General features: G+C 53.1%; 1 protein-coding gene across 1 annotated transcript in view; it reads right to left on the reverse strand.

Moving 5' to 3' along the window:
* Positions 1–21,596, reverse strand: part of Trpv4 (transient receptor potential cation channel subfamily V member 4) — a 28,348-nt gene extending 6,752 nt beyond the window's left edge. The window contains exons 1-13 of the mRNA XM_028765409.1: positions 21,450–21,596; positions 19,656–20,075; positions 14,345–14,517; positions 10,323–10,475; positions 9,151–9,291; positions 8,172–8,470; positions 6,727–6,906; positions 3,935–4,093; positions 3,617–3,709; positions 3,018–3,091; positions 1,735–1,900; positions 1,472–1,538; positions 5–46 (exon numbers count right to left, since the gene is read on the reverse strand). Coding sequence (XP_028621242.1) covers positions 5–46; positions 1,472–1,538; positions 1,735–1,900; positions 3,018–3,091; positions 3,617–3,709; positions 3,935–4,093; positions 6,727–6,906; positions 8,172–8,470; positions 9,151–9,291; positions 10,323–10,475; positions 14,345–14,517; positions 19,656–20,041 — 1,933 coding nt within the window. The 5' untranslated portion in view covers positions 20,042–20,075; positions 21,450–21,596. The remainder of the gene's footprint in view (positions 1–4; positions 47–1,471; positions 1,539–1,734; positions 1,901–3,017; positions 3,092–3,616; positions 3,710–3,934; positions 4,094–6,726; positions 6,907–8,171; positions 8,471–9,150; positions 9,292–10,322; positions 10,476–14,344; positions 14,518–19,655; positions 20,076–21,449) is intronic.
* Positions 21,597–22,388: the final 792 nt, after the last annotated feature.

The following is a 22,388-nucleotide window of genomic DNA, read 5'->3' on the forward strand; positions in this document are numbered from 1 at the left end:
TCACAGACCTTCATGTTGGTGCATGGATTCAGGAGGGTGACCAGGGCTGCGGAAGGGGGGCGGGGAGGCTAAGAGGCGGTACCCCACTGGATGGGGATGAGGGGTATGTATGCACCGGTCTCTGATCAACCAGCAGGAAGCTCACACAGACCCTCAGGGCGCCTCCGTTCTCTCCCCAAACGCTCTGAGGAGTTAGGGATTTTTCAGAATGGCGTCTAGAGCTACCCAGTCCTTGTCATTTTCTCTCAGGGCACATGTGGCACCTTCAAGTGACAGGTAGGTGGATGTCCCGGCATCCAGCGGGTGGAGTCAGGGATGCTGCTACACCCTACCGCTCTTTGGACAAGGACAGCCAGACCCTCGTCCCCAGAAGCCCTTACATAGCCTGTTCCTTGCTGGTTCCACACAGGCTCCTCCTTCCCCTCCACACAAGCCAGAGAGGAAGCACAAGGCTGACTGCTCTGTCTTGCTGGTCCCAGAGGCCCTGATGTAAGGGCCTCCATGCCTGTAAACATTCCAAGCTGTTCTCACTATCTTTTTCTGCTAAGCCCAGATGACAGCAACCAGCCACCCGGGCAGGGAGGCTGACCTTAGCATGATGGGGAAGCTATACTGCCTTCAACTAGAAAGCGTGGTGAACACTTTTCAACTCACACACCAATGCAGGCTAATTGTGTAGTAGATACTCAGTGTGTGTGGAGGATACTGAGACCTCATCTACATCCAACAGAAAAATCATTCTGTGATCCATTAGTAATGTCTGCTTTGGGCACAAAAATGAGTAACAGGAGCATGTGTGCTTTGTGTTACATAGGGCCCTGACCTGTGACCTAGTGTACCCGACCCAACCTGTAAGTTTCAGCTTCAGTTGGCTTCACAGAGGTAGCTTACATTCCATTTCTGCATCTACTGGCTTAAAATAATGTTTTCATTACATTTGTTTATTTGGGTGTGTCTCTGTGCGTGAGCACACACGTGGGGGCAAGAAAACAAGTTTCATGAGTCAGGTATCTCCTTCCTCTCTGTGGGTCACAGGGTTGAAACTAGGTCATCAGGCTTGACAGCAAGCACTGTTACCCAGAGGTATCTTGCTGGCCTGCATTTAGTAGCCTTTGGAGACAAGGGCTTTACATGGACTCTCTGACCTGAGACCGACCGCTCCTCTGTAATGCTCAAACAGTGTGTGTGGAGGATTCTGAGACCTGATCTACATCCAACAGAAAATCTGTGATCCATTAGTAATGTCTGCTTTGGGCACAAAAAATGAGTAACAGGAGCATGTTGACCTCAGCAGGGTGAGGAGGCCTTTTGCTTTGTGGTCTTGCTGGGAGCAGGGAATGCAGCTTGACTGGACCTGGCCCACACATAGGGATCTCAGGCAGGGATACTCCCTGCCCTCAGCCCAGGGCAATGGATATCCCTTCCCCTATAGCCCTAGTTATCACCACCAGCACTCTAGGCCCAGACTCACCCGAGGCATAGCCTATCATGAAGAGCAGATAGACCAGCAGGAAGCGGAAGAGGTCTTTGAAGAGGATCTAACACCAGAGAGGGGCTAGTTAGAGGTATTGTGGGGGAAGGGCACACAAAGTTTTCTCAACTCCCCACTCCCCCGTCCCACTTTTCTCTCCGAGCTCCACCAGTGCTGCCCCCATGCTGGAGCAGGCCCATGGTCCCCCAGTGCCATGCCCTCATGTCAGACCACAGAACAGGCATGCTGAGTCTAGCCCAAACCTTCTGGATCATGATGCTGTAGGTCCCCGTCAGCTTCAACCCGCGGGTGAAGTAAAGGGCGTTCATCCAGCCCAGGACCAGGGCAAAGACCATCACGGCCAGGTAGGCCTCGATCCCTGCCAGGTAGAGCGCCGCGGAGACAACCACCAGCACAGAGTAGATGAAGCTACAGGGTAGCAGAGAGGGTGAGAGGGCCAGAGGGGGGAGGGGATGGTGAGATAGTGGATGAGGAGAGAGACGTGTCCTCAAGCCCTTCAGGACACCAAGAAGTCCCAGTCCTCAAGACCCCAGGGGAGAACAGTGGAGACCCTGACATCTCAGTGTTCAGTTAAACAGCTTGGTTTCCTTTTCCTTTTTGACAGGGTCTCTCTATAAATGTATCTCTGGCTATCTTGGAACTTGCAATATAGACCAGGCTGGCCTCAAACTCACAGAGATCTGCCTGCCTCTGCCTCCTGAGTGCTGAGATCAAATGTATGTGCCACCACCACCTGGCTCTAGACATTGAGTCCTAGGCACTACTAGACCCCAAAGCCACACCTTCTGGAATTTTTAAGAAAGATTCAGAAGGCTGGAGAGATGGCTCACTGATTAAGAGTGCGTACTGGCACTTGGGAGGCAGAGGCAGGCAGATTTCTGAGTTCGAGGCCAGCCTGGTCTACAGAGTGAGTTTCAGGACAGCCAGGGCTACACAGAGAAACCCTGTCTCGAAAAAAAACAAAGAAAAAGAGTGCATCCTGTTCTTGCAGAGGACCTGAGTTTGATTCCTAGTATCTGTATCAGGCAGCTTACAACTGCCTTTAACGCCAGGTGGATCTGATACCTCGTTGACTCTTCCTGAACATACATACACATGAATAAGTAATAATTAAAATAAAAGAAAATGGTAAAAAAGAAAAGAAAGAAAAAAAGAAATGAAAGATTCTGAGTCCTATGGAGTCTTTGTGGCTAAATTTCATTGTTGGAAAAGATGTAGCACACATGCATTGATTCCCACATTCTGTGACCTAGGCAGACATCAATAATCGATGGCTGTACTTCTCCTCACTAAACAGTATTACAAATCTTAATCACAAGCAGACACTAGCATTCAGTCACCAGTGTAAGAGGTAAAAATTCCTTCCATGGTATGGATCAACCCTGTAGCAAGCAAGCTTGGCCCAGCTGTTTGATTATGGCTACTCAGCTGGATGAATCCATTCTTGACAGTGTCTCTATCTACTCTCCCTACGACCTGGAAGACCATCTTCACCCAGAAGCGTTTGCCCCGAGATTTCACTCACTAGAGCAACTGGAAGGAGCCATCAACGAAGAGAGAATTCACTCCAGGGCACTTCTTCATGAACAAGTCTTTGATCTGGAAGAGAAGAAACAGAGGAATATGGAACCAGGAGGACTTCAGGGAGGATGGTGAAAGGACAGAAGGGAAGGAAGCAGAGTGAAGGAGAGAAAAGAGACCGTGGGTTCAGGTGTGGAAGAGCAGAGAGTAGAAGCTAGACTGGAGTAGGAGCGGAGGGGGGAGGAGGGAGAGCAAGAGGGAGAGGAGGAGGGAGAGCAAGAGGGGGAGAAGGAGGAAGAGTAACAGGAGGAGGAAGGAGCAGGAGAGGAGGAGGGAAGAGGGAAAGAGGAGGAGGGAGAAGAGAAGGAGGAGGAGGGAGAACTGGGCAGGTAAAACCAAAAAAACAAAAAACAAAAGAAAAATAAGAAGCATTTTTCAGCACTTGGAAGACAGAGGCAGGCGGATTTCTGAGTTCGAGGCCAGCCTGGTCTACAGAGTGAGTTCCAGGACAGCCAGGGCTACACAGAGAAACCCTGTCTCGAAAAACCAAAAAAAGAAAAACGAGAACTGGGCAGGCAGGTGGCACTGGGGGCAAGCACTCACACTAGTAAAGAAGAACAGGACTCCCGTGAAGAGCGTGATGATCTCACCAGCCAGCCTCAGGTAGTCCACCGTGGTACGGTAAGGGTAAGGTGGCTGTGGGGAGGAGCGGATGCAGCAGGTCCTCCCCTGCCCCAACACCAGCTCCCCGCTGCCCCAAACATCTGTGTCCTCAGCAGCTTCTTCTCCTGTCTCCCCCAGAGTCTCCTCCAGGCTCAGAGCCATGTGGGTGCTGAGGTATCTTCCTCCCCAGCCCCAAGCTGTCTCCCATCCCCGCCACAGAGGCTGATCCCTGTGCCAGGCTCCCCAGCGAGCACTCACCGTGCCCTCCAGTGGCTGATAGTAGGCAGTGAGAGTGAAGATGACCATGGCACACAGGTAGGAGACCACGTTGATGTAGAAGGACACAGCCCCAAACTTACGCCACTTGTCTCTCAGCAGTTCGTTAATGGGCTCCACAGCCAGCATCTCATGGCGGTTCTGGGAAAGGCAGGGTGTCATGACCACCTTCCCCACGCTGGGGATCCAGGCAGGCTCACAGCAGTGCGGCCCCGCCTCCTAAGCCATTCTCCAGCGCGGCCCCGCCTCCTAAGTTATTCTCCAGTGCGGCTCCGCCTCCTAAGCTATTCTCCAGCGCGGCCCCGCCTCCTAAGTCATTCTCCAGCGCGGCCCCGCCTCCTAAGCCATTCTCCAGTGCGGCCCCGCCTCCTAAGCCATTCTCCAGTGCGGCCCCGCCTCCTAAGTTATTCTCCAGCGCGGCCCCGCCTCCTAAGTTATTCTCCAGTGCGGCCCCGCCTCCTAAGTTATTCTCCAATGCGGCCCCGCCTCCTAAGTAATTCTCCAGTGTGGCCTCGCCTCCTAAGTTATTCTCCAGCGCGGCCCCGCCTCCTAAGCTATTCTCCAGCACGGCCCCGCCTCCTAAGTCATTCTCCAGTGTGGCCCCACCTCCTAAGTCATTCTCCAGCGAGGCCCCACCTCCTAAGTCATTCTCCAGCGAGGCCCCGCCTCCTAAGTCATTCTCCAGCGAGGCCCCGCCTCCTAAGCCATTCTCTGGCCACGCTCAAGGATTCCCCAGGAAGTTCAGTGGTCTCAGCGCTCGAGGCTCTGCACAATTCCACGTCAACTAACCCTTCGTTCCTATTCAACAGTACCACAGAACCAGAAAATTCCTTAAAATACACCTGCTCTGGGCTACCAAGATGGCTCTCAGCTGGTAGAGGTGCTTGCTGGGGAACCCTAGGGACCTGAGTTCAGTCCTTGAAACCCATATAAAGGTGGAAGGAGAGAAGAGACCGCACAAAGTTACCATCTAGCCTCCATACGCACACTGTGGCACACGTGTTTACACACACACACATGCAATAAGAACGTCTAGTGTAGCTGGGCTTGGTGTCACCCACCCGTAATCATAGCACTTGGGAGACTGAGGCAGGGGGATCACAAGTTCATGAACTACACAGCAAAAGACTTTAAAAAAAATCAAGGCTGCAGGACTGAAGAGCAAGCTCAGCTGTTGGGAGCACTGGGAGCACTGGGAGCACTGGGCACACTGGCTGCCCAGCAGGGAACCTGAAGTGGTTCCAGTATCCACAAAGTGGCTCACAACCATCTTGAACTCCAGAACCAGGGGATCCAATGCCCTCTTCTGGCCTCCCTCGGTACTGCACACACACATGCAGGCAAACATTCATAATAAACATTTTTTTTAATGGGCTAGAGAGATGGCTCAGTAGTTAAGAGCACTGGATGCTCTTACAGAGAACCCAGATTCACCTCCCAGCACCCACATGACAGCTCTCAACGATCTATAACTCCTGTTCCAGGAGATCTGAAGCGCCCTTCTGGCCTCTCCAGCCACCAGTGCATTCATATCTGCAGACGAAACGCCCACACACATAAAGTGAAACGAAAGCTGTCGATTTTTAAACAGAGGGTGGGGAGACACCAGGCATGGTGGCTCACTTCTTTAATCCCAGCACTCAGGAGGCAGAGGCAGGTGGATCTCTGTGAGTTTGAGATCAGTCTGGTTGACAGAGAGAGTTCCAGACCAGCCAGGGCTACACAGTGAGATCTTGTCTCAAAACAAAACCCTAGGGGCTGGGGATATTGCACAGCGGAGAGCGCCTGCATAGCGAGAACAAGACACAGGCTTGGATCCACAGCACCACAAAAACAACAACAGCACCACAAAAACAACAACAAACAAACAAATAAAAAAAAATCCCCCCCTTCTCATGTTCCCCAATTCTGGTCAAGCTGAAAGTATAAATCTTGGTTCCATATTCACAACGTCTAATCAAGGAACAGGTTTGGGATATTCAGCTCAACAATACATGACTGGTGTACCACAACTGTCCAGTTCTTCACACAGGCAGACATCAATAATTGAGCGCTGCACAATCGTGTTCTACACAGCTCTCCTGGTAGGCCCTAGCGGTGGATCGGTTTGCATCAGAGATGCTACACCTGCAAACCTGACAATGGATTCTCATCTCAGAGGGATGAGGGAAGGAAAGTACTCGATCCCAGAGCCAGGAGCCACAGGCAGGGCTGGGAGGCAGGCTGCCCACACCTAGCCCCACATGTCCAGAGTGCTGTCCATCTAATGGCTAGAAGTCCCCACAAAGGTTAAGGGACCGACAACAGAAGAATGACCTGCTAAACACCTGAACATTTACTTACACTCGGCGCCTAGGCACAGGGAGAGCATCTCCTGATGCAAATGAACAGGGCTTTCAGAAATCTGATTTACAATCGCGTGTGACCACAGCCGACAGAATTGTTTCCATACCAGGGTTTTCTAAAACTGACTCACCTGGTTCCCCAACAACCCCAGGGGAGAAACATCATCCTCTACACATATTACAAATGAAAAAGCTGACCCAGAGAGGCTATGCCATTCACCCTGGGTCACACAGTAAATATAATGACAGAGCCAGAATCCCCACAACCTGTCCCCAAGCCCACCCTGCTGGAGACTGTCCTGGATGCTTAGTTGACACTGATCACATGCTCTGGGTCACAGAGCTCCCAGCCTGTGGTCCTGGCCTGACTCAGCCACAGCCAGCCCCCCCCCGCCCCCCCCCCCCCCCCCCCCCCCCCCCGGTACCCACCTCGATCTTGCTGTTGTACACCAGAATCTCCAGCACGGACACTTCCTCTCCGCATGTGTCCAGGGAGGAGAGGTCATAGAGAGAAGAATACACAGGCCCGTAGGCCCAGTCCTTGAACTTGCGAGACAGGTGCCGTGTGTCCTCATCTGTCACCTCCCGCCGGATGATGTGCTGAAAGACCTGCAGAGGGGACGTTTGCTCACAGACAGCTAGGTGCTCTCGGTAGAACACATGTGGTTGACTGACAGGTGACAGACAGACAGATAAATACACAGAAGGCATGATCCATAGACATAAATGATAGACATGATAGAAAGATTAGAATAGATGCCTGACATATGTATAGATAGATGACAGACAGACAGACAGACAGACAGACAGGCTTTCAGTGCTGCGGTAGAACCCAGGGCCTCAACTTCTACCACTGAGTCATTCCCGTCTTCCTTTTTTATTCTGAGACCCGTCCACTAATTACCCAAACTGGCCTTGAACTTGCTCTGTCTCCACAGCCTGTCATGAACTTTCAATCCTCCTGCCTCAGCCTTCCAAGTCACTGGGGTCACAGGCTGATCACTGAGCTGGGGTTCTGCTGTACTGTGTCCAGTCCTACACTGCTTCCTGTGAGCCTCCATCACACCCTCACCTCTTCATTAAGAGCCGTACGTGTCTCCCCTCCTTAAATGGTCACAGCAACAAGGAAACTGAGGCACAAAGGGGCGAGGCCTGAGGCCCCACCTACCCTGCTGGGAAGCACCAAAAACCATAGCCAGCTTCCTAACACAGGCAGGCTACTCTGGCCTGGCTCTCAGGGCAATGGTGCCTCCCAAGCGACAGCCCAGCAATGTCTGTAGAGACATTTGATTGTCACAGTGCATGTCACGGGGTACTACTGGCATCTAGTGGGTCCAAGCCAGGGTGTCCCACAACACACAAGACAGTAAAGAACAACCCCACAGTATCCAGGGCTGGGATTAGGAGTTCTCCCGTCGGTGGTGGCGCACGCCTTTAATCCCAGCACTTGGGAGGCAGAGGCAGGCAGATTTCTGAGTTCGAGGCCAGCCTGGTCTACAGAGTGAGTTCCAGGACAGCCAGGACTATACAGAGAAACCCTGTCTCAAAAAAAAAAAAAAAAAAAAAAAAAAAAAAGAGTTCTCCCCTGTGCTGAGAGAGCCCAGGAGAAGCAGACCAAGCTGCTGGAAGTCAGCTGGTGAGGGGCCCTGTGACTCAGTTTACCTCAGTGACTCATCCTGACTGATGGTCAAGCAGTGAGGATGACATATGTGTTTCTAGATAAATCTGAGGAACCTGGCTGGGGGCTAGGGAGCTCTAGAAAGTTCTGGAGCTACGATGCTTTCTCCCTAGCGAGGGCCTGCAGAGACGGATTAGCGGAGTGAGGGTGGGGAATGAACGTAGCGGGCACTCCAGGGCAAGCTGGGTCCACTCACCCCTATCTTGCCCGTCTTGGCAGCCATCATGAGGGGTGAAAGGCCATCATTGTTGAGGACGGTCTCCAGGTTGCTGTCCGGGAAGAGGCGGGAACACTTGAGAAGCAACAGGTCATACATCTTGGTGACAAACTTGGTGTTCTCTCGGGTGTTGTCGGCGATGGCCACCAGCGCGTGCAGCACCGTGTTGCCTCTGGAGTCCTGTCGCCTCATGTCAGCTTTCTTGTGAGGGTTCTCTGTCAGGTAGTTGACGATGTGCGGCTGGTTGGTGCAAGCCGCCAGGGACAGGGGCAGCTCCCCTGGGGACAGAGGAACTGAGGGTCAACACAGGGGACCAAGGAGGGACTTTGCCGGTTGTGTTAGGGATGGGGACAGATGCCACCACCCACTCCACGTAACTTTGGACGGGGTCTGGGGCTTCTCATGCTGACTGCTGGAGAGACAGGGGATGGTTATTTAGGGACATGGCCCATGCAACCAGAAAGCTGTGAGTCTGGAGACCTGGTGGTAGGACCCTGTGGGACTTTGGCCCCGAGTTCTATGTCAAGTACGGGTGTTAGCAGGGTGACGTTTAGAATATTTTATTGGTCCAATTATGGCAACCTGTTGGCAGTCTGAACTGTGAGATCCCAGCCCTTAGACAGTGTTAGTTGAACCAAAGGAGACTTGCATAGTAGGGTGCTAGGTGCTGACACCCCATATCAGCCCCCAGAGTTCTCCCGATCTCCAGCTACAGATGGGGAAACCGAGGTTCACGTAGTCAGTCACATAACCAGGATGGAGCAAAGATGAGGATTTGAACTCAGGTCCCTTCTGAACTTCCTTCAGGCTCTTCCTTCAGGCTCTGAAGCACGGCCTCAGGGAGTGGGAACCTGGGGGATCCACGCCTGTGGCAGCCCAGCTCTGAGTGTGTGGGAGCCACCAGGGCTGCAGACACCGCCTCTCCCTTATCTCTACCCTCAGCCGCCCCGCTACTCACCGAAGTAGAAGTAGCCACCCTCATCCTTGGGCTGGAAGAAGCGCCCTCGGGCCTGGGCATGCACGTCGGCTCCCTGGGCCACCAGAAGCTCTACATAGTGTTTGCAGCGTCGTTCAATAGCAATGTGCAGGGACGTCTGGCCTGGGGAAGATGATAGCCAGGCTTGCTGAGGGGTCCAGAGTCTGCCACCAGATGTGGAAAGCAGCCTAGGGACCTCAAAGCCAAGCCTTATCCCGCAATCACTGGAAGGCAGTGAGTAGGCTTGACATGGGATTTGGGGTGCATAACAGCCAGAGCCTGCTGTATTCAAGACTGGACTTTTAAGCTCACAGGATGAATGGCTTGTAGGTTCCAAGGGCAAGAACTCAGACACACACACTTTAACCCTGGAGGGCACAGTGGCCTCCTGGCCTCAGACTTTTTGGCTGCTCGCTGTATGCTGTGTAGGCTTTGAGGACGCTTAAGAGTCTAGGAGGAACGCCAAGCTTCTTGCGGGCCACTGATTTGAGCACACAGCCTGGGAACGATGCCCATGACCATGTAGGGGACCCCCCACCCAGCCAACTGAGTCAGCCAAATCAACCCTTGGAGACCAGAGTGGTAACTAGATGCCCTGGCCAAATCACCCCGACACATCCATGAACTTCACAGACTCCGAATGTTGGCATTTTGCAGCCTTAGGATTGGTTAGTAGGCTCTCAGAAGTGGAGAGCACAGAGCTGGCGCACACGACACAGAATTGGAGGCTCAACCCCATGCCCTGCAGAGCCTCGAGTGGCCTAAGGGTCCAACCACAAAGTTTCTAGACTTCAGTTTTCTAGCTCACGGGTACCAGACAGCAATGGGTGTTGTACCACAAAAGCTTGGAATCTCTCATTCTGAAATTCAGACTAGCCGGGCGGTGGGTGCACGCCTTTAATCCCAGCACTTGGGAGGCAGAAGCAGGCGGATTTCTGAGTTCGAGGCCAGCCTGGTCTACAGAGTGAGTTCCAGGACAGCCAGGGCTACACAGAGAAACCCTGTCTCGAAAAAATAAAAAAATAAAAAAGACCAAAAAAAAAAAATTCAGACTAGCAGAGTGCGAGAAATAGCTGTTGTACCACCATTCATTCATTCATTCATTCACCCGCCCATTCAGTAATGGTGCGACAGCACTTTGAGGCCAGACCTACCTCGGTAGTAGATGTCCCTGAAGGGCGAGTTGATGAATTCACGCATGTTACCGGTGCGTTCCGCAATGTCCAGCAACACTGGGATGGTGTCGTTGTGGCCGTTGTTTAGATTCAGCAGGGCCTTGGGCAAGCAGGTCTTCCCCGTGGATGGCTCTGAGAGACAGGGGCAGGAAGAGACAGGGTTCAGAACCTGGCTGTGAATTTGGGACAGGAGCCCAGGCTGGACTGCCACACCTGTCTGAGATGGCTTCTGCCTGCCTGGTGGGGACACAGCTCCCTGGGTCTCTCACGGTGTCCGGCAATAGATATGCCTTGACATCATAGTTGGGGGAGATTTCTCTCTGACACAGGGTCTCGTTACGGAGCCCAGGCTGGTCTTGAACTCTCAGTCTTCTTGCTTTGGCTCCCAGAGTGCTGGGATTACAGGGTTGTGCCACCCTGCACTTGAGGGAAGTTTAATTTTTTTATTTTATCTATGCGTATGGGCGTGTGGCCTGCATGGATATCTACACACTATGTATAGGCAGTGCCCATGGAGGTCCTGTGCAGGGATTAGATCCCCTGAAACTGAAGTTACTCATGGCTGTGAGCCACCACATGGGTGCTGGGAACCGAGTTCAGGTCTTCTGTAAGGCCAACCAGCGCTCTAACCACTGAGCCATCGCCCCAGCTCGTAGAGGGAATTTTTAAAGGGCCTGGAAATCTGAGTAGATGGGAAAAGAGCGCTAAACGCCAACCAGACTGGGATACAGAGAGATGTGGGGTGTACGTGTGTGTGTGTGCGCGCGCGCGCGCGAGTGTACCTGTGTGTTAAAAAAATAAAGTCAACTATACATCTTGTTGATTTTTGTTGTGGTTTATTTCGAGACAGGGTTTCTCTGTGTAGTCCTGGCTGTCCTGGAACTCACTCTGTAGACCAGGCTGGCCTTGAACTCAGAAATCCGCCTGCCTCTGCCTCCCGAGTGCTGGGATCAAAAGTGTGCGCCACCACCGCCCGGCTCATATCACATGTCTTAACTGCAGGACCCGTCAGAGCCCTATCTCCCTCGCTCTGTGCTTCCTATGTATACACATATGTATACACATGTCTGCATGGAGGCCTCCAGTCAGCACCAGGTGTCTGTCTCATCCCTGCCCACCTTACTTTCCAGACAGGGTCTCTCATGGAACCTGCAGCTCACCGGCTCAGGCAGGCTCTGGGGGTCTATCTGCCTGTTCCTACCTCCTCAAGAACTGGGATCCCAGACATGTGACACCTTCCATGGCTTTTTCCACGGATGCTGGGATCTGAACCCAGGTCCTCGTGGTCACGCAGTGGGCACTTTACACCACTGAGCTTACGAGGGCCTTTACAAGCTCTAAAAGCGAGACACGCCAGACATCACATGTCCACCCACGGGAACACAGAAGCCTGACCCATGAAGTGTTTACAGCATCACTAGAGCGGAGGGAAGGGCTGGCCACGATGCTCCCTAGAGCCAGGACTGATTATAAAGAAGGTGAGACATCTTAAGGGGGGCGGTGTGTCTGAGAGTCCCACAGGCACATAAGCTTAAACGTTTTCCGTTACTGTCCAACATCTTTCAAAGTCTGAGTCTGCCGGGTGTCCGTCACCTCTCCCCAATGCTCCCCGACACCCTCTTCAAAGTTCCTTTCCCTCGCTACGATGTGTTTGGCTACAGGAACTAGATTCGGTCTCCAAAGAATCAGTAAAAAGCAAGCTCCCACCAGCACCACCAACCAGGCCTGGGCAACAGATCCAGGAGAGCCATAGGCATGGGGTGAGGGCGAGCTTTGCCGGCTGGCCCTCGGGGTTGGAGTCTTGGCATTATCTCTCGTTCAACGGCAATCAAGGGGACATCGATGAATCAACCAGTACTGTGACTGGCAGGACCCCGGGCATCGACTAGCCCCCCCTTAACTGTCAATGCTGCTCTTAACATCCTGTGGTAGGGAATGTAAGGCCATCTCCCCAGATGTAGGGAGGGCTTGAAGCCTGGGAAATGTCTAGCCTGACCCCCAGCCTTTCTCCCATCTCCTGGGTAGCTGGCCCAGGCTAACCCCAGCCATCTGTTCATGGAATCCATCAATGGGTATAGCTTCCCACGGGCACCAGGTGGAGGCTGCCCTGAATGCCAGCCAGAGCCCTTGAGGGCGGTGCAGATGCACCCCCAATCTCCAGCACGGGGTGGTATCAACTCTACATTTTATCAGTATCACCAGCAACTACCAGCTCTCCACGGCAACACAATTCCCCTCCCAGCCCCGGAGCCCCATCCACCCTGAATCCTCAGCGTCCCCCACCCCCGGCCCACGCCTGCCCCAGAGCATCTGTTTTACCCATTTTTCTGGTACTCCCCCCCTTGGCTGTCTGTCATCTCTGCCACCATCACCCTGAATCAGGCACTGTCTCTCACAAGCCCAAGATAGCCCCCCGGTTTGCCCAGCTTCTGTGGTCCACTCTGCATACAGCTGTTGCCACAGTCACCTCAGAGGTCACTGAAGGCCACGGGGTCCTTGTATTCACTGTCCCTTCACAGGTATCCAACCTGAAACACCCCTCCCTCCTTTTTCACACACTAACATAACTCACTCGGACGAAGGAGGGGCGCAAGGGGGTGTTTCCCGTCCCCCGACTAGATACCCTTCACCGTTTGTAACTCTGTGCTTATTTGCGTGGTCACTGGGTCCACGTCTGTCCCTCCTGGGTAACCGAGAGCCGCTTGAGACCGGGACTCTATCTGGCTTGTTCATCAATTCCTCATCTTCAGCTGCAACCCACCCACCTCCCTCCGGACACCAGCCCAGCGCCTGGCACTTGATCGGTACCCAGTGGCATCTTGCTGAATTAGTAAGAACTCACTAAAGGAGGCACCGGGCACCTTCTGTGATTCCAAGTCACAGCTGAAACACGGCGAACCCGGTCCAGGGTCCCGGGCTTCTGTGCTTTGGCTATGGAACCGCTACTAAAGAGGAGGCAGTTCCTCAGCTGACCACCAGGTGGCGACATGGCTCTGGCTATGGCGCCTGCTCGAGCCCGGACTCTAAATGGCCCATTGACAGAGGTTGTGAAATGCCGCCATGGGGGTGTGGAGGGGTTTCTGGGAGGGGATGGGGTGGAGATTCCAGATACCCCTGAAAATCGGATGAGCTCATCAGCTTCCAGCCAGAAAAACATGCAGGGGAGGAGGCAGGCTTTGTGGAGCCCGAAGGTTGTACAATTTGGGGGTCCCTGTTGTAGACTGTGAACCATGAAAAAAAATCCAACTCAAGACTATAGACAGTTTTTAGCAAGGGAGGCACGAAAGCTTTGTTGGCATCGGAAGTCCAACCAGGCCAGACTTTAAAAGATGACCACTGCTGTGAAAGCAGGGACTATACATGGGTCTATTAGCAATGACTTGTGGGGTCCTCTGGCCAGTCACCTCTGACCTGGTGCTGGCACGTGGTGGCAGCTAGCTTGGAGAAAAGGGTTCACAGGCTACATGACATGACTGGGTACAGGTGAGACCAGGGCAGCTCACAGAGATCGGGAGTCCACAGAGGGTTCTGAGGGTGAAAAAGGCAAAGGAAGGCAATGCTGTGGGTGGTGCTGAGTCGGGTGGGGGGGGGAGGGGCTCGTGATCTCTAGAGGTGCAAATAGGAATCCCAACTACCACCCTGCCACCTTTCAACTACCGCAACCCACTGCCCTGCTACCCATGGGGAACAAGAGATTCCAACTGCCTGGGTTTAGACCACTCCAGGGCACACAGTCTGTCGTGTCATGGGGAAGACACACCACCAATGTCAAGTGTAGAAGTGCGTCAGAGCCCCCTTGGCTAAACTTCGGTTAGCTACTTCGTGAATGAATTCTGTAGGAAGTCAAGACCCGGAGACATTCCAGAATGTAAAGGATGCAGGAGACCAGACTCCACCCAACTTCTTCTAGTGTGTTTGGCCCAAAGAGATATGCAAACAGGGAGGAAGGAGTATTACCCAAGCAGGGCAGACCCCTCCCCCTGCCCACCAGGGAGGCTCACCCCGGAACTCCTCATCAGTCAGACGCTTCTTGTGGGTCAACAAGAAGGAGAGTAGTCCATCCAGGTCAGCGGTGGAGCCCCGGGACACAATGTCAAAGAGGATGGGCCGGTTGAAGACTTTGAGGATGGGGGGTGGCTGGGGTGCAGGAGCTTTGGGGCTCTGTGGCTGCTTCCTAGAGGGAATAAAGAAGGACACCAGGAGCTTAGCCTCTGCCTGCCCTGCCCTCCCTGACTTAAGGGAGGCAGAGGTTGGGGGAAATGAAACCTGGGGGACCAAACTAAAGACTACTATGGAATGCTAAAGCTCAGAAAGGGATAAGCTAGCCTACTGTGTGTTTGGCAGAAAAAGAGAAGGAAAGCATACAAGCCTGCTCATCCTCCAGCCCACCCATCTCTCCTCCCTCCATTTAACGGCTCACTCACTCATCCATCCACCCATCCACCCACTCATCCATCCATCCATCCATCCATCCATCCATCCATCCATCCATCTATCCATCCACTCATCTACCCATCCACTCATCCATCCATCTGTCCATCTGTCCATCCATCCATCTGTCCATCTGTCCATCCATCCATCTGTCCATCCATCCATCCATCCATCCATCCATGTGTCCATCCATCCATTCATTCATCCATCCATCCATCCATCTATCTGTCCATCTGTCCGTCCATTCATCCATCCATCCATACATACATACATACATCTACCCATCCACTCGCTTATCTATCCACCTGTCCATCTGTCCATCCGTCCATCTGTCCATCCGTCCATCTACCTATCCATCCATCCACCCATCCATCCATCTCACCCATCCACCCCTCTATCCATATACCCACCCACTCACTCCTTTGTCCATCCGTCCATCCATCCATCCATCCATCCATCCATCCATCCATCTTTATGGTCTTCTGTTCATCCTTCTACCTCACCGCCACCACCCTCATCCCTCTCACCTGCCCACCCATCTTCCCCATCTATTCATCTGACATTTACTGAACACGGAACACCTTTGTGTGTGAGAGACAGGATCTTGTGTTGCCTAGACTGGCTTCGTACAGGACACGAAGCCCAAACTGATCTCGAATCTCCCATCTTGGCCTCTTGAGTGTTGGGATGTCAGCGTGTGCCACTCACTATGCCTGGCTTTTGCAAGGATGGGAACCGAAGCCAGGGCCTGGAGCATGCTGGGCCAGGACTTTACCACCTGAGCTGACCGTCTGGCCCTTCCTGAGCACTGTCTGACGCAGAAAAGCCAGACCTAAGAGAAGCATTCACTTTCTCAATTGCTTATTAATTTCATCATCCAACAATGTTTAGGGCAGAGGAGGCCATAAAAGCTGGGAATTAGCCCAGAGCCCACTACACAGTAAACATGAGATACATATTAGCCAAAGTTGTCATTGTTCCTGAGAACCACATGTCTGAATCCTGTGTGTGCGTGGGAGGAGTACTGAGCCACAGAGCAAGGTAGAAGCATGACAGGACGCAGAGAGGGCTGAGGAAGGCAAAAGAGAGACGGTTGTATAGTCATTCAGCAAACTTTAATTGGGCACCAGAGGGAAAGAGCTAGCCCGGACACCACGAGGACGGAGATCCTCTCTCTGCCATGCTGCTATCCAGCCCAGGCCTGCACAGACGGGATACATCAGAACTTACGTGACTAAGAGAGACAGAGAGGAGACGGGGGAAGCAGAGGACCAGGAGGGAGAAAAAGGAACAGAGAGAGCAAATACAATTGGCATGAACCGGAAGGCCTTGGACAGGCAGTCTCCTTCCTCCCTCTGCTCAGGACCCAAAGGGCTTATGGGAAAGGGGATGCTGGCCGTGGAGTACTCCACAGAGCAAGAGCGGAACATTCTCTAACCAGCATTCCTGACCCTCTGACCCTCTGTATAGAGGAACTCGGTTCCCACCTGATACCACTGGATACCACTAGAAATCCTTGGGGCCTCAAACTTTGCCCTGGTTCTCCAAGTTTTCTTGAATTTCTCCAGGGACCAGGCTAGGGTGAAACCTCAGAAAGGCTCGAGGGAGTTACACTGGGGTTCTCTGTTGCTCTGAGCCTCAGTTTCCCCATCTGAACAGTGACTGGACAAAGTCCCTAACATGGTGGACTACACCCCCTTGGTCCTGATGTGTCACACTCTTGCTCATGCATCTCCCCCTGGCCTGGGATGGCCCCCAACCATGTGGTTGCCCTGCCTGGATAACACCTTCCCGAGAAGTCTTCCAGAGCCACCTCTCCTGTCCCCTATTCCCTGTCCAGCACTGGCACCTCCCCATCCAGAATCACAGTTCCTAGCCTGTCATTGTCTCACCCACCCCAAAACCAAAGGTGCTTCTGAGTTAGGAACTGAACCTGGCCTGGCTCACTGCAGGATCCTTGGGACCAATCAACTCCACCTCCAGGGGGCTGTTCACTGTAGCAGTCAAGACATACCAATGAGCCCATGGACACTAAAAAGCCAGCTCCCGGCTGGGCGGTGGTGGCGCACGCCTTTAATCCCAGCACTTGGGAGGCAGAGGCAGGTGGATTTCTGAGTTTGAGGCCAGCCTGGTCTACAGAGTGAGTTCCAGGACAGCCAGGGCTATACACAGAAACCCTGTCTCCAAAAACAAAAACAAAAACAACAAAAAAAAAAAGAGCCAGCTCCTGGCTGTGCATGCCCGGGGACAGCTGCCCTCTGACTGGAAGTCTTTGGTCAGCAAGGGCCTACAAGACGCCACAGCTCCAGGCATCCCCAGACTTCAGGGTGGTACTCTAGGATGCATGTGGAAGGCCCTGAGGGGTTTTTAGGAAGGAAAAGGGCTGATGTCCAAATCTGAATTATTTCAAGACATATGACAGACAGCAGAAGGGACCTAGGAAGACTACAACCAACTATTCAACCAGATCAGAGGCAGCTCACTGCAGGAGGAGCCCGGGAAAGTGTCTGTAAAGTGTTTACTGCCAGAGGTCAGAGAAAGAGGGCTCTCACACATGACAGACATCATACTGTGACACTCTGCTTAGCAGAGACCATGGAGAAGACAGGCCCAGATCATGGTGTCTGGAACTGAAGGCTCCTGTCTGCAACTGGGCTGGTGGAGACTGTATCCTGAGGAGACTAGACCGCCACCCATGGGGGATTCTCTCCACACCTCTACCTTCCAGCCAGATCTCCTTCACGGGAAAGAAAGGGTTAACACCTGAGGCTTCCAGCCAGGAAATGAATGAGTGGATGATCTGTAGCCAGGAAAATGGAGCTGGGTGGATGAACCTGAGGCTAGAACCAAGAACAGAGGAGGAGGGGAAGGAAGCAGGCAGCCAGCAAGCGTGGATGAGTACGGTGTGGTGCCAAACACTATGACCCCAGCACTCGGGACGCTGTGAGACAAGAGGATCCCAAGCTAAGGCCAGTCTCAAGCAGGACCAAGACATGTCTCAAACAGGAGAAAGAGAGAGAGAGGGGGGGGGGCAGACAGATAGACAGACAGTAACACACACAAAGAGAGATACAGAGAGAGAGATAGAGACAGACAGACAGAGACAGACAGAGACAGACAGACAGGCAGACAGATGTAATGCACGATTTCCAAACAGTCGCCATGAATGTCTGGAGGTTATCCAGACATTTTGAGAAGTAAATTGCAGATGAGAGGGAAGTTGGCTGTGCAGATGGACAACGGGACAGGCTGGAGACAAGAGGGACAGACAAGCGGGGAGCCATGTAGACGGGCATGTTCTGGAGGAGCAGACTGAACACATGGAAGGAGGGGTGTTGGGATGATTCGGAAGGAAATACTGGATGTGTGGATGGAAACGTGGATATCTACGTGGATGATGATGGACAAGTGCACCCTGGCTGTGCGGAGGACAGACAGACGGACAAGTGGAAAATGGGCTGCTGGATGGAAAGGTGACTGAGGCCAGGGGATAGTGGCCCAGGCCTTTAGTCCCAGCACTTGGGAAACAGAGGAAGGAAGGGCCTCTGTGAGTTCAAAGTCAGCCTGGTCTACAGAGCGCGTTCCAGGACAGCTGGGAGTGTGTGTGTGTGTCTGTCTGTCTGTGGTGTGTGTGTATGTATGTGTGTCTATGTGTGAGTGTGTGTCTGTGTGTCTGTCTGTCTGTTTGTGGTGTGTGTGTATATGTGTCTATGTGTGTTGTGTGTGTCCTTGTGTGTGTCCTTGTGTGTGTGTGTCTGTCTGTTTGTGGTGTGTGTGGTGTGTGTGTGTGTCTATGTGTGGTGTGTGTGTACTTGTGTGTGTGGTGTATGTATGTGTGTGTGTTTGTGTGTGTCTGTGGTGTGTTTGTGTGTCTGTATGTGTTGTATGTATGTCTGTGGTATGTGTGTGTGTGTGTGTGGTGTGTGTATGTGTGTCTATGTGTGTTGTGTGTGTACTTGTGTGTGTGTGTGTGTGGTGTATGTATATGTGTGTGTTTGTGTGTCTGTATGTGTTGTATATATGTCTGTGGTATGTGTGTGTGTTGTGTGTGTGTGTAGACAGATGGGTAACTATATAAAGGAGTAGATATATGTTTGGGTAGATGGATGGAGAGATGGTGGATAGTCGGTAATGGGTAGATGAAGAAGGGGTAGATGGATGAGTCGGGGGATGGCTGGCTGGCTGTGTGACAGACAAGAGGTAGAAAGATAGATGGTAGGTGTACTAAGGGATGGTTGGAGGGTGGGTAGACAAAGAGACAGGCAGGTAATCAAACAGACGAATGGGGAAGGATGGACGGACGGACGGATGGATAGAGGGATGATGATAAACAGATGATGGATGGACAAGTGGGTGGATGGATGGACAGATGGATGGATGGATGGATGATAGAGATGTGGTGGGTGGATGCATGAGTGAGGGATGGATGGACGGACGGATGGATAGATGGACGGACAGACGGATGGATAGATGGATGGACAGATGGATGGATGGATGGATGGATGGATGAGTGGACAGATGGACAGATGGATGAATGGACAGATGGACAGATGGATGGATGGACGGACGGATGGATGGAAAGATGGATGGATGGACAGATGGATGGATGGACGGACGGATGGATGGATGGATGGATGGATGAGTGTAACAGATGGATGGATGGACAGATGGATGGATGGATAGATGAGTGAGTGGGTGAACAGACGGGTGGCTGGGTGGCTGGATGAGTGGCTGGGTGGCTGGATAATGGATGAATCGGTTGGTAGATGGATGGATGGATGGGTGGATGGATGGATGGGTGGGTGGGAGGATGGATAGGTGGGTGGATGTGTGATTGACTCAATATAAGAGACTGCCAACCAGACAGCCAAGAATACTCACTCCACGACCTTCCTCCTCCATCTCTTGTTGTCACTGGGGTGGTGACGGTAGGTGCCGTAGTCGAACAAGGAATCCATGGGCGCTTTCTTGGGCCCAGGCACTACTGAGGACTCATACAGGGTGGACTCCAGCAGGTCAATGGGGTTGGGAACCCCCTTGCGGAAAGCTCCCTGGAACTTCATACGCAGGTTTGGACGTCCATCCCCGGGGCCAGCAGGGCGGCTAGCATCCGCCGGTGAAAGAGAAGAAGAACCTTCCTCCCCCTCAAACAGATTGGCCAGAGAAGAGAGGGGGAAGGCTTCCCCAGCAGAGGTACCACTCTCATCTCCAGGGGGCTCAGCCACCTCCCCAGGAGCTGTACGGAGGCCATCACCAGGATCTGCCATGCTGGACTCAGATCTGTTTGTACTGCTCGGCCTGCTGGGGAGTAAGGGGGGGCAGTCAGCATGCTGGGGACTTAGGGGGGTCAGGCAGAGCCTGGCCAGTGGTAGAGATTTCAGGAAGCCCCCTCCCACGTGGGCAAACAGCACTGTTGCCAGTTGCTTCAAAGCCACCGTTGTAATGACAGGGGCCGAGATGGCCACTCCCAGATGTGGTCGGACGCCAGCCCCAGGCAGGAGCCACAACAGGGGCCTCTTTCAGGAACAGGGAGACATGGGTCTGCCTCCAGCCCAGCTACCCTGGACAGACATTAGCTGCATGAGAAAGTCTGGGAATCAGCCCTAAGCCTGGATACTGACCCATCTGACCCGGTGTCACAGCTGGGCTCCACACAGCCAGTGTGACACTGAACCAATCAGCACGTCCCAGCCTCAGTCTCCTAATCTATGACACGGCTAGAGACTAAGACACGAGACAGCGCCCAGATTGCCTACAAGTGCTCCCTTGACCAATAGGTGTTCTGAGGAGACACGGGACCCTAGTGTACAGGGTGGCGGTTCCCACAGCTTCTCCAACATTGTCATTACCCGTCTTCCGGGTTCGTAACGGAGGCTCCCAGATTTAAATTGATGTCAGAGCTAAGTAGTGCTCTCCCCTCAGCCTGGCTCCTGCCTGCTGTGTCCCCAACTGTCCCCAGCTCTGAGAATCCTCCTCTATCCCTTAGCTCACTCTCTTTCCTAGATTAACTGCCAGGCAGAGAACACATTCATCTTAAGTCCCCACGGGATGGAAGAGCAGAGACAACAGGGTTCTTTGTACCCATTTCTCAAATGAGGAAACTGAGGTTTCCAGGGGCAGACACACGCCTTTCGAAGACAAGGTTTTTTTTTTGGTTTTCAGGCCCAAATGTACGTTCACCTAGAGCCAGCAGGGCAGGGCTCTAGGGGCAGCTAGGCCTTGGGAGTCCTAGAATTCTGTCACATGTCAGAGGGTACAGGAGTCTGTGGGTGCCTCCTCCTTAGGCCCCACACGAAGAAAATCAACAAACTGATGCCCACCATGTTTGCTTTGAAACTGCCAGGAAAGGCTCGCCCAGGTGGGAACTGGCAAGGGGCCTCCCTTACAAACACAGCCAGGCAGGCAGAGGGGGAGGAATGTCTGCCAGGGGTGGCTTCTCTCTTGACACCAGCAAGGAGAGAGAGAGAGCTGGATTTTGGAGTCACTCAGATGTCAGTTCTAATTCCAATTTTGCTGTTTACACACAAAGTATGCCTGAGGGCAAGACACTGGAGAGCCAGAGCCTCTGTGTTCCCCTCTGGAAAACGGGCGCAACGGTAGCATCTTCAGACCTGTAGGGGGAGGAACGAAGCTGAGTCTAGTCAGGTTTCCCTCTCTGGGCCTTGCTTTTCTCACCTGTAAAACTGGGGTGGCCACACCTCCTCCTGAGGTCTCCCAGGTGTGCGAAGCACCACTCGGAGCTAGCCCCACGGAAGGCCTCTTGAGACTACAGGTCCTGTCCACCTGCCATCTGCACGCTGAGGGGGTTCTGCGATTCGGGTCTCTGCTCTGTAGAAACAGAGTGTTCGCATGGATGGTTTAGGAGGGCAGGCTCAGGGCCAGCTATTAAAAGTGTCCTTCCAGGCACACGGGGCTCACCTCCCCGGGGACCTGAGGTCGGGAGAGAGGGAATGCGAGCCGTGTGCCATCGGTGATCAACACGACTGGTCCAGGGCAGCCCTGTGACCCTCTCCCAGGCACCACTAGGAAGCTGGCATCATGCCTTATCTCCTCCCCAAACTGGACAACATCCGGGTACCTGGGGACCCCAAGTCAGGACACCCGGAGTGAGCTAGCCCTGGTCATGTCACATGACCTTGGCATGTCCACCATAATCATGATTAGCTCCCGTCATGTTGAAATAATTACAGAATGGGAGTAGACAGTGTTTACTGCAGCTGTCCCTAAGTCTGTCTGTCTGTCTGTCTGTCTCTCTCTCTCACACACACACACACACACACACACACTCAGCCAATCCTCCTGAAATGACGGACCAGGGGCACAGAGCTATGTGCAGTGACCCATGTAGCCCTACTGTACAAGGGAGTAAGCCAGTGACATCTAGCGTGTCCAGGCCGGGATGCTGTGAACCCTCCTCATTCAATACCCAGGGCAGAATGCAAAGAGCCAGCCAATAGGGCGGAGGCTGATAAACCCTGCCCCGCAGGTAGGTGCTGCTACAATTATCCCGTTAGGGAGGAGGAAACATCCCAGGTTCAGAGTCGTGAAGTAAGTTGCCCGAGGCCACACAGGCTAGTGGCAAAGCCACAGCTCAAACTTGTGTGAGTTGGGACG

This window comes from Grammomys surdaster, unplaced genomic scaffold (genome assembly GCF_004785775.1).
Source record: "Grammomys surdaster isolate TR1022 unplaced genomic scaffold, NIH_TR_1.0 164, whole genome shotgun sequence".
Lineage (NCBI taxonomy): Eukaryota > Metazoa > Chordata > Mammalia > Rodentia > Muridae > Grammomys > Grammomys surdaster.